Source organism: Sinohyriopsis cumingii, chromosome 7 (assembly GCF_028554795.1).
Source record: "Sinohyriopsis cumingii isolate HCF-2022 chromosome 7, ASM2855479v2, whole genome shotgun sequence".
NCBI classification, from domain to species: domain Eukaryota; kingdom Metazoa; phylum Mollusca; class Bivalvia; order Unionida; family Unionidae; genus Sinohyriopsis; species Sinohyriopsis cumingii.
In genome coordinates this window covers 34,080,796-34,093,890 of record NC_142967.1, presented here as the reverse complement: position 1 = coordinate 34,093,890, position 13,095 = coordinate 34,080,796, and the positions used below count along the sequence as shown (strand labels likewise).

Genomic DNA, 13,095 nt, shown 5'->3' with positions numbered 1-13,095 from the left:
TAGTATATTTGTCATAATACTGCCTGTGATCATGTGACTATGAGTGGACTTAAGCTGGGCAAGACAGTGTCATTTCTAGTTTCACCCTTTGAGCTTATCGGCATGGTCAGCTTGCTTCATTGTTTGAAGTTGTCAAGATGGATTACGCTATACATGAGCAGAAGTAATTCCAAAAGGATTAATGATATTTATTGATTATGGTTGAGTTACTAAAGAGCTCAATCAGCATAAAACAATAAACATTACTTGATTCTCTCTGCAGGTTATGTTCTGCTTTCATGCTCAAAGTTGTAGAGATTGATTAGGGTCTGTACTATGTATAATCAACAGTAATTTGGACAGGATTAAAGATGTGAATTGATGTTGTTGTTGTTGTCGGGTTTAATGCCATTTTTCAGCACATGATAGACTATACATGGCGGCCAGTATTAATGGTGGAGGAAGAACCGGGGAAAACCCTGGAAAGAACCACCAACCCTCAAGAAGCTACTGGCAAGCTTTCTCACATACCCACATTGGCTGAATCCGAGACTTGAACCGGCACAGACAGAGGTGAGTTGGCAGTAATCCATAACAGAGAGCGCTTTAGACCACTCAGCCACTTGGGGCCCCTGTGAATTGATTATAACTGGATTACTCAAGAGCTCAAGCATCAAATGTGGATAAAATTATACATGCCGAGACACTATTTGCCAACTTTATAGCTAAACTCAGTCAAACAATTCTGGTAGAGGATTATTTTTCAGATCTAGTCAAATTAATGTTCTCTGACTAAAAAAATCACACAAAAGTTTTCATGCAAATTAGTCAATAATTACTTACATTATTACCCAAGCTTTTGTTCGTCATTCGGATCAGAAAGTCACAAAACTGTGCCACAATGAAAAATTTGACATTCTTAATGTTGTGTCAATGATTAAGGGGATAATAACATGCTGACAGCCTTAGATAAAGTTTTTTTTACAAGAATGTAAACAGGATATCAACAACATTCCTTGGAATACCAACTTGTAACATTGGATCAGCAAATGTCACCTTTGCATGCTTGGATAAAATATTCTTGTAAGTATTAGTAGAGTTATTGTTGATAAGAAATCTTACTCTTGATAATAATAATAATAATAATAATAATATGAATATGAATAAGAATAATAATGGGAATAATATGGATAAATTACAGGCATTAATCCTTAATGCCTGGGATTAATGATTTTTTAAATCTATAATGCTAGTAAGTGGTAATAATTTTCCAGGTTTGATTGTTTGATTGTTATTATTAAAGGATGGTGTTAGTGATGATAATGATGACCTCATATTAGTGTCTTGGCTGACACAGATTGTCTAGCTTTAAGTAGTGTTCTTGGCTGACACAGATTGTCTAGCTTTAAGTAGTGTTCTTGGATGACATTCTAATGGTACATAATACCTGGGATGAATGATTGTCTAGCTTTAAGTAGTGTTCTTGGCTGACACAGATTGTCTAGCTTTAAGTAGTGTTCTTGGCTGACACAGATTGTCTAGCTTTAAGTAGTGTTCTTGGCTGACACAGATTGTCTAGCTTTAAGTAGTGTTCTTGGCTGACACAGATTGTCTAGCTTTAAGTAGTGTTCTTGGCTGACACAGATTGTCTAGCTTTAAGTAGTGTTCTTGGCTGACACAGATTGTCTAGCTTTAAGCAGTGTTCTTGACTGACACAGATTGTCTAGCTTTAAGTAGTGTTCTTGGCTGACACAGATTGTCTAGCTTTAAGTAGTGTTCTTGGCTGACACAGATTGTCTAGCTTTAAGTAGTGTTCTTGGCTGACACAGATTGTCTAGCTTTAAGCAGTGTTCTTGACTGACATTCTAATGGTACATAATACCTGGGATAAATTATTGTCTAGCTTTAAGTAGTGTTCTTGGCTGACAGTCTAATGGTACATAATACCTGGGATGAATGATTGTCTAGCTTTAAGTAGTGTTCTTGGCTGACATTCTAATGGTACATAATACCTGGGATGAATGATTGTCTAGCTTTAAGTAGTGTTCTTGGCTGACAGTCTAATGGTACATAATACCTGGGATGAATGATTGTCTAGCTTTAAGTAGTGTTCTTGGCTGACATTCTAATGGTACATAATACCTGGGATGAATGATTGTCTAGCTTTAAGTAGTGTTCTTGGCTGACATTCTAATGGTACATAATACCTGGGATGAATGATTGTCTAGCTATAAGGTAGTGTTCTTGGCTGACAGTCTAATGGTACAAGTTGTTAGTGAGTAGTGCTAGGTGACAAATGTTATAGCACCAATGCTGCCATTTTCATAAATTTCACCATTCTTCCAGTCTAACTAAGGTTTGGAGGGAAGGAAATGAGTTGTTAAAAATACTATCTGACATTAACCATTCTTTGAAATAACCATATTGTTAGGTTCAAACAAATGCTCAAATATTCAGTTTGAAATTAAGAGGTGCCACCTCTTGAGTCAGCAAAGTCACTCGTCATTACATTCTTTTTTGGGAATGCTTCAAAAGTAGTGACATTGTACATTCAACAAATTCTGCCAGTGAGTAAGCTAATAACAAAAATATTCATACGTGGTGGTCAGATTGATTTAAGAAGGAAGTAAGAATGATTGGCACACTTTTTTTAAGTGGATCTGTGAAGAAAAAGCACACAGAAAAATGTGCATAAGACAAAGTAACTTAGAATAATATCTCATAAGGATCACCTACCTGACATAGTATGGTGTTGGCTTCTTCTGTTTACAATTGTGATGTCATGAAATCTTGTGTTCCTGCTTTTGACTGAAATTGGCTAACACACAGATGTCACTGATCAACATCACATTAATTCATACACACGTGAAAAATGCTGAATTTATCAGTTTGAGGGAGACATTACATGGCTCATAATGTGATGAAACGTCAATAGTTTTAAAGGCAACCAAAGACTAGTATCTTTCAAGATTAAGTATTATCCAGGTGGTTTGGATTTTTTGAGCACATAATGGCAGCATTAACAGTCAAGAAAGGTAGCCCATGCTTAGCAATGAATGTGTGAAACTTGCAAACAGGGCTAGTTGAATCTAGATATATAATTTACCTGGAATGTTGCTACATGATGTGTATTCAAACCTTTTCACTTGATGATATTGACTAAATATATGTTTTTTAAAGGCAAGTTATTGTGATGCAGTAAAAGTTATTGTTTAAAATCTGAAAATGTAATGCTGAAAATTCAATGCTTTGATTACACAGAGCAAATATTTGTCCACCATTTTCCAAATTCCTTTGAGAGATCAGGTCAATCAGTAGAGCCCATTTGTTTCAGTACAAACAGAGCATGCAAACCCCAAGCACTTCTCATGAGAGCTCAATATCCAACAATATAGACATAATTTATTTATATTATACCCCTTTTATGAAATAATAAATTGTATTTAAATTGCTTTTGACAAAACTAAAATGAATATGAAATAAAAAAATATGTTTAAAGAGAAATCATTTTAATTATTTAAGGGCAGAAGGCATTAATACATAGTTTGATGCCGTTTAATTTTATGTAATACTGCTTGATGAAAGACCTGCTTTGACATCACATTATGTAGCAACAAATTTACTGGGTCTTATGCATTTTTAATGAGTGCTTTACAATGTCCATTAAGAAGATAATTTGCCGAATCATTTGGTACATGATAAGAAATCTTGACACTAATCTTTGTGTTTCTGCACTAACAATACAAAATGTCCAGGTATTAAACAATTGTGACTTAAGAAACATGGACACTAATCTTTGTGTTTCAGTCACAAAATATTAGTTCTGCACACATTGACAAGTCAAAGTAATCGACTCCATATTCTCATAACGTTTTGAGCAAGAAACTCGAGCTCAAGCTTAAAATTGCTCCCTGAGGGCAAGAAGATTTAGATCAAGCCTAATTTGCCCTAAAGTGGGAAAAGAAATCTACAGCTGGCCCAATTTGACCCCTGCTTGCTGTAATTGCTTTCTGTGGGCAAGGAGATTTAGTATAGGTCCATTGCTCTGGCCTGCATGCCCTAAGTACCTTATGTGGGCAAGAAGATTTAGATCAAGTCTAATTTGCCCTAAAGTGGGAAAAGAAATCTACAGCTGGCCCAATTTGACCCCTGCTTGCTGTGATTGCTTTCTGTGGGCAAGGAGATTTAGTATAGGTCCATTGCTCTGGCCTGCATGCCCTAAGTACCTTATGTGGGCAAGGAGATTTAGAATAGGCCAATGTACCATCTTACAGGCAGATTTAAAATAGGTCCATTGCACCCTCCTGCATGAAATCATAGGTGACTAATGGAAGCAAAATGTTTGACCTGGAATGCATCACAAGAGGATGTTGCTGCTTGAAGGTCTTGGAATTTTGAAAAAGGTGCTGTTTGCATAGAAAATTTAAATTTCCCTATTAATGAATTTACTCTTGTTTGGTTTTTGTTTTGTGGATATAACCTGAATAGTACCATTAAACCTTATATATACATTCATACTTAATCTTTAGATCTCAAAATCAGCTTGTACACATTACACCTTTGTGACTGAATTATGTTAGCAAAGGAACTTAGGTAATGAAAATACAAAAGATTCTACAATTCGGTCTAATTATTGTGAATTCATTCAAATACATTCTGGATTATATATCATTGTGACACATCAAGACTGTTGGTACATCAGCACGTTCATATTGGAATTCATTAGGAATAATCTGCACTTTTGGACTTGTGATAGATCTTTTAGGATTATTTGGGATTTAATTCACAGAACTGTAAGTTTCTTTTAAATTTTCACTTTGTGTGCTTTCTTTCTGTTACATATTTTAAGTCCATTGAGTCTTAACAAATGTAAGTGGCCTTATAAGAAGGGTGGCCTTTTTAGAGGAGGATAATGCAGATGTAATGACTACAAATAAAGTATGAAAAGTATTGCTAATTTTTAATATTTAATATTTTCATGTAAATATTACAGGAATGTTATGGAATCAGTATGATAAAATTTGTGTCATTGTTATTTCATTTTTTTAAAATGAATAATCATCAGTTGTAGTGCATATCATGTAAGTAAAATCTGGGCACAAATATCTGACTTGAACTATCCAGATCCATCAGTTCTGTTTTCTCCCACTGAAGTAGAATGTATGTCAACACTGTTTGTTAGAATCTTTCTGACATCATATTTCTCAGAAGTTATGAAAGGTCTCTACCTTTTTTGTTTAATCTAATTGCTATTATTTTCTGTTCAAAACTGAGAATGTTTGATAACATTTTACACTTTTTGCATCAATTTATTCCTTTTCTGGTAATTTGTAGTTATAACACCAGATACTCGCTGTTTACAAGGAAGTGAACTTGGTCATTGTAATTAGTTTTAGTCTAGTACTACTACTATACTACTACTACTACTACTGCTACTACTACTACTAATAATAATGCTATATTTATAGAGGGTGACTCATTAGTCAAGAACTATTCTCCCTTGAGGCCCACTTAAGGAGAGTATAACAATGCACGTTATATGAAGATAGCAATAATTACTGTGTATTTTAACATGTTTAATATTAAAATACTAAATTCCATTATCTGTTAGAAACACATACATGCTCATGATATCTCTTCTTAAATACTCTAATATTTTCAGCAGATTTTACGTGTAGTAGAAGCTTGTTCCACACAACTGGACCAGAGTATTGGAAGCTCTTTTCAAATTGCTGTTTTTGGTTTTGGTGCTTGAAGGTTTCCATGCGATATTGATCTCAGCTGGTATTGTGTTGGAAAAGGCCTGAATAAGTCTTGAAGATACTCTGGTGCAGTTCCTTGTAGACATTTATATAAAAGAACTGCCTTGTGAATATCTGTCCTTTCATATTGTGAACCATTTGAGTTCTGTAAACAATGCTTTGTGGGATGATCAATAGATGCATCTAAAATTATGCATGCTGCTCATTTCTGAAGTTTATAAATCCTTTCAAGCTCAGATTTAGCACAGTTTCCTCATACATTTGAACAATAATCCATTGTTGGAAGAATATATGACTTGTAGTATAGATTGCGAGTTTACATAGGTAAATATTTCTTGATTCTGCTGAGTAGGGCAATTTTGAATGACAGTGTTTTACAAAGCTTATCAATATGGTCATTCCATAATAAATTATTATCTACGGTCACACCTACAAGCTTTTCATGATTGACATTTTCTAATGGATGATTATTTTTTGCAAGAGATAGTTCTGGGTTCTCTGACTTGTTCAGCTTTTGTGATGTCCCCAAAATCATACATGGGGCCATTCATTTAGTACGTACACAACAATCTGGCAATGCTTGACCCCTCCCTCTCCCTGTACACATGCATAATTTTGTACACCCCCTATCTATGTACATACACTTGATGCACCCCCACACCACCCCCAAATACTATAGAATAACCTATATTTAATCCACACAGAAATGACCAAGGATTAATAATATCGACATGTTTAATAAAACAGATAGAAATAAGCTGCATAACTTTAAAAAGTTTGTCTAGTGTCCACTAAAATTCAAGTGCCAACTGAACCCAGTCGAACAGGTTATGTATTAGACAAATCGTTATTGAGGTTTCACCCCCACCCCCATTTTCTATGCATTTCCTATCAGTAGACCCCCTATGAGCAAGCGTATGCTTTTGGGTTACCCCCCCCCCATCTTTGCGTTCATACTAAATCAATTGCCTCCTTTTCATTTTGCCTTCATTAACTACCATCCTATTTTGTTGTTCCCAGTTTTGGACTCTAATAAGGTCTGAGTGTATATCTCATTTGGATAACTTCAGTATCAGAACTAGATGTATACAAGGTTGCATCGTATGCAAACAAATCTGTATTTGTGGATTCATTATTTAATGGTAGATCACTGATACAGATAAGGAAGAGGAGCAGGCCTAAAACTGAACCTTGAGGGACCCTTGAATGAATAGTACGAATTTGAGAGCTAATATTGCCAATGCTTACTTGTTGAGACCTTTGGTTTAGGTATGATCTAAACCAGTTTAAAGAAGGCTCGTCAAACCTATAACAGTTCAACTTTTGCAGCAGAATTTCTTGATCAACAAGATCAAAGGCTTTCTTGAAGTCAAGGAAAACAATCCCAGTCATATGTCCATTATCCATTTCCTTCAGCCAAAGATCAATTAATTTGGTAAGTTCTGTTTGGCACGAGTGGTGCTTTCTAAATCATGATTGCGCTTTATGAAATAGAGAGTAGGTTTAAAAAAAATTTATAGATCTGAATGGCTACATGATTTTCAAATAATTTTGACAATACAGGTAGAATTGATATTGGTCTGTAATTCCCTGGATCCTCCTTTTCTCCTTTCTTAAAGATAGGTGTAACCTTTGCACATTTCAATGTCTCTGGAAATTTACCACTCATTATGCTTAAGTTGTGATATGTGTTAAAGACTGTTATTACTGGTGCAGCAATTTTTAGAATTCGCGGACCAGTACCAACCAAACCAGAGGATTTATTAATGTTCACCTTAATTAGCATATCAAAAACATCAGCTTGACTATATTAGCTATTGAAAGATAATTATGATCAGGAATTTTAGCTCTTATAAATGACAGAAGAGTATCAAGTTCAGTTGGGATGTTAGTTTGGTTCTGAATACTGTTACTGGAGATGCTTGTGAAGAAATTCCAAGTACATCTCATCATCCGTAAGAGAGAAGCCACAATGGCTATCATACCATGTTTTCTTTCTTGTGATTGGATATCATACCGACTCAGCTGAACAATACTGTGCTTCTCATTGGTTAGCTTTTGTCATTTTTATAGTTATTGGTGGCAATAATAGCCAATTAGTATGAAAGTGACAAGCCTAATTATTGGTGGCAATAATAGCCAATAAGTATGAAAGTGACAAGCTTAATTATTGGTGGCAATAATAGCCAATAAGTATGAAAGTGACAAGCCTAATTATTGGTGGCAATAATAGCCAATAAATATGAAAGTGACAAGCCTAATTATTGGTGGCAATAATAGCCAATAAGTATGAAAGTGACAAGCCTAATTATTGGTGGCAGTAATAGCCAGTAAGTATGAAAGTGACAAGCCTAATTATTGGTGGCAGTAATAGCCAATAACTATGAAAGTGACAAGCCTAATTATTGGTGGCAATAATAGCCAATAACTATGAAAGTGACAAGCCTAATTATTGGTGGCAATAATAGCCAATAAGTATGAAAGTGACAAGCCTAATTATTGGTGGCAATAATAGCCAATAAATATGAAAGTGACAAGCCTAGTTATTGATGGCAATAATAGCCAATAAGTATGAAAGTGACAAGCCTAGTTATTGGTGGCAATAATAGCCAATTAGTATGAAAGTGACAAGCCTAGTTATTGGTGGCAATAATAGCCAATTAGTATGAAAGTGACAAGCCTAGTTATTGGTGGCAATAATAGCCAATTAGTATGAAAGTGACAAGCCTAGTTGTTGGTGGCAATAATAGCCAATTAGTATGAAAGTGACAAGCCTAAGGAACACACATTAGTAAGGATACTTAGATTACTTCTTTGCATGGAGTTACTTTATTGGAAATTTTTGGAACAAATGTTAATGTGTTGAATGTAGAAATCAACAAAATTCCTGAGATTGCTATATGTAAACACCATTATATACCTGCTTACATGGGATAAATTTGACAGTTTTCCCAGTAATATGCTGGCCACTTAAGAGGGGTGGCCATCCTAGAGGGGTACTTTTGAATACAAACTCATTAGCTCCAATTTTCTGATTTACTGACTTGTATACTCTTTTTACAACAGGTATGATGCCTGGCTGGCAGATTATGAAAAGAAGAGTGAGCAGGCAGCTTGTTCAAGAAAGAAGAGGTCTAAATGTGTTGCTGCACAGTCTGCCAGACAGTGTTCTTTGCTTGAGAAGTATTTGGGATGTTTCTGTTGTTACTGTCAGGGATGATACAGAACTGAATGTTGTCACTTGAGTAGCTGCATTACAGTGATGGCTTCTTTTTTTTGTAATGGCAGGTAGAGATTTGCAGTGACCAGAGTAGCTGTGCTTCACACTGTTCATTTTTATGCTATGCTGTTGTCCATATGTTCATCCATCTGATGTCCATTTCATTCCTGCACATCAGTCTGATTTCTCTACCTCTGCCATGACCAAACTTTGTAAGTAGCTTGTATTTGAGCAAGGAAGAAACCCATCATGTTTGGGCTGTAAAGGTCAAAGGTCAAGATCATGGAGACTGAAAGAATGTAAAATTATTTTCCCAAGACACTCTGTTCTGTGATGCATACCTTATCCAGTCTTTTTAGGTGGTGTGCATATAAGACAAGGTAAAAAACTTATTCTTATGTGGTTTAAAAGGCTTTAGGCCTTAGGCCAAGATCAGAAGGACTCCGTAAAGGAAATGGTTTTTCACAAAATAACTCTGGTCCTATGCCGCTTGTCCTGTGCTACCAATCACAGCCAGCCTCACCTCTGCTGTCTTGGTTTGAGCCTTGGGCTCAGCCTATGTGGTTTTGTGAGAAAGCTTGCCAGTAGCTTCCTCTGGGTCGGTGGTTCTTACATGAGTTTTTCCCAGTTCTTCCTCCACCATTTATACTTGCCAATATATATAGCCTATCATGCACAGAAAATTGGCATTTTAACTCAAAACAACAGCAACTGGTCCTATGCCACAAACCATGAAAAAACTTTGTTGATGGATTGCATTTCAGATAATTCACCTATTGATTTAGTGGTCAATAGGTCCAAGATCAAGGTCACCACAACTGAAAGAGGACATATGGTTTTGTAAAGTAACTTGAGTTCTGTGTCTTAGAAGAAATATTGTGGATGGCTTGCATTTGAGACGAGAAAGACAACTGTTGATGAGGTGTAGAATATCATTTAGTATTATTAGGCACTTAGGCATTGTACACAACTTAAACTGCATACTTTAGAATCTGGCTGTCTTACCAATGAAAGTTGGTTTTACATAAATTCAGTATAATAGTACTGTCTACCACATAGTTGTGGGATTATAAACATAGTCTTCATTTAGGAAGATGTATATTTTTGTGATATCACTGCTGTGGAAGTATTTATAGTTTTTACAATGTATTGTAATAGAAGATATATTTGACAAACAGTCAATACAGTGACTTGGACTTGGTCTCACTAAACTTCTCAAACTTTCTGCCTGAAATTGATCATTGTGTCCAAGAATATGTGTGTGTGTGTGTGTGTGCATTTTTATAAATAGAGATAAAAGAAAAACACCTAACATTCTAGACTGCACACTTTTCGTTTCCACAAATTTTGAACTGAGGAATCCACTTTATTTGAAAAAGTACATGAATTATTCACAAAGAATTAACAACTCTAATAACCTTACACTGGTTCATGTCCCAGAGTCTTTATTTCAGTCCTTATGAATTCCTAATGGTCTGTGTTGAACAAACAAAGGAAATATATAAATGAATCTCAATTTAGACTATAAAAGCTGAGATAATAAATCATAACAGGTTGATTTTTGTTCATGTACCCTCCTTTTAGCAGAGTATATAATGCTTTGACCCTATCTGTCTGGTAACATTTCCTTTTTCCTGTAAACCTTTAGTTCTAAGTACCTGTCATTGCCAAACTAGATAGTTAAGATTATCTCAATAAAAGAAAAAAGCCTATTAATTTGGATGTCCAAAGGTAAAAAGTCAGGATTACTCTGACTGAAAAGACCCCAGATGGTTTCCACACAATGCAACATTTATTCTTCATCACAGACCTGGTCCAAACTTTGTGGTGTGTACTTAGAGGTATAAAATCTATTGGTTTGTGGTCATAAGGGTAAAGGTCATGGTCACTGACTGAAGAAAAAAAAAATGGTTTTTATACAAAATTACAAGTGTTCAACTATGTATATTGAACAAAATTTTCTGGATGACAGGCATATTGAGTAAGAAGAGTTCTATTTAATTTGGGGTCAAAATATTAAAGGTCAAATATATCATGACTGATTTGGGGGTCAAAAGGTCAGGATCATTGTAAATGAAAGAAAATTTGGTTTTGCAAAATAGCTTTTGTTATAGAGTATGTTTCTTGACCAACTGTAATAAAGAAACTTATAGATACTGGCATCTAAAAGTGTGAGGTCACAGTCATGGTAAGTCCAATAAGAAAATAATAGTTTTGCTACAACAAGTTTAGTTCAAGACTGCATACTTTGACAACAGGTACCAGTCATTGGTCAATAAGCTGCAGAGGAAATCATTCCCTAATACTGCCTATACTAGGACTATTGGAACAGATGTATAATGTGCCATTCATGATTCTCTGATTTGTGACTGATTTGACTGACTGTCTGTGAATGCATTTATCCAATAAAATCTGATTAATAAGCACTTGTGAACATAAACATAAACATATACTGAGCAGAAGTACATATGAGACTTTCTAATTTCCTTGCAAAAATAAACATGTACTAGGAAAAGTGCAAATGAGCCTTTCTATTTCCTTGTCAGAAAATACAGTATATATTGAAAACATCTGACTTGATCTTAATGATTTCAGTGCTGTACTGTTCATTTCTTGCCCATTGTAATTTGTTTTAGCAATTACAGCTGTTCTAACCAGATATTTTAGAGCAGTTGAAAAGCAATTAGGGTAAGAAAGAAAGAAAAACTCATAATGTTACATACTCTGTGGTCACTGCAAGCTCCACTGTTGATAAGTGCATGCCATTCACTAATTTTAAATTAACTAAACTCACTATTTAAAAAAAGTAATTAAATTAACTAATTAACAATTCAAAAATCAATTTACTAATTTAAAAAAGAATTAACATGTGTATTCAATAACCAGATTTTAAAACATATACTTTTTTGTGCTTTTCAGCAAAATTGTGAAATGTTTATAATGATTTGATGAGGTTTGATAGATGAGAAGGCATGTACAGGTATATATTTAACCTAGAATCTCCATATACAACAAACAAAAGCATTTCATTGATAATTGATGTATGTAATTGACATATAAGGAATATATCAGGATGTTGTTTTTTTGTAATATATCCTTGCCTTTGTAGAATTACTGATTCATTTGGAATGTTATTTCCATCTTGTTACACCAATGTAACATTTAATTACTGTGACCATTATTTTATACCTCCTTGTCCACATGCCGCATCTGGGAGTCCGAAGATATGCTCTGAAAGTATGTGTACATTTGTTTATTCATGTTATTCCAATACTAGATGGACTTTTCATGTTATTCCAATACTAGATGGACTTTTCATGTTATTCCAGTACTAGATGGGCTTTTCATTATTCCAATACTAGATGGACTTTTCATGTTATTCTAATACTAGATGGACTTTTCATTATTCCAATACTAGATGGACTTTTCATGTTATTCCAATACTAGATGGACTTTTCAACCAAAATCTACTGAGATTAATACATCATTAGTCAATTTATTCAAGTGAATTCTCGTTAAACTTAGCAAATGGACTCATCAGTAGAATAAATCTTCTACGTTTTAATTCTTTTGAATAAATTACCTAATTGCATTACCATTGGAGGTAATGAAAAAATGTGTTTTATATATATATATATATATATATATATATATATATATATATATATATATATATATATATATATATATATATATATAAACCTCTTCTCTTGTAATCCATTAGATTGGTCTGAAACTATCAACCATCTGTCTGCAAAGTTAATTATCTTTGCTTAAGGCATTGGTACTCATCATAATATTTGTATATTCTTTTTGCATTATGGACTTGGTCACTGACCATACCATTTTTACATTATTGCTTTTTTGATTTCATGATAATATATAGTGGGCTGTGTTGAATTTACTTTGAATCTTGTAAGGTACAGATTCATTGCTTTAACTTGAGTGCAATTTGCACCTTTATTTATTTTTACTTTATTGAGTCACTGTTTCACTGTTGCTATAAAAACACAATAGCAGCTTGATGCACTGAGTATAAAATATTGAAGGTTTCAGTGGACATAAAACATGCTCCTAAATGTATTTCATCTAAACCTTGCAGTGCTTATGCAGGTTAGAAACAGTTGATAGGCA

General features: G+C 34.4%; 1 protein-coding gene across 2 annotated transcripts in view; it reads left to right on the top strand.

The window, feature by feature from the left end:
- The window catches only part of LOC149794998 (rho-related BTB domain-containing protein 1-like), a 63,100-nt gene that overhangs the window by 39,397 nt on the left and 10,608 nt on the right, over positions 1-13,095 (top strand). For both annotated transcript variants that reach the window (XR_016422232.1, XM_089964664.1), the window contains exon 9: positions 8,808-8,924. Coding sequence is in view for 1 of the 2 variants with exons in the window: in XM_089964664.1 (XP_089820790.1) it covers positions 8,808-8,924 (117 nt within the window). In the remaining variant the exon portion in view is untranslated. The remainder of the gene's footprint in view (positions 1-8,807; positions 8,925-13,095) is intronic.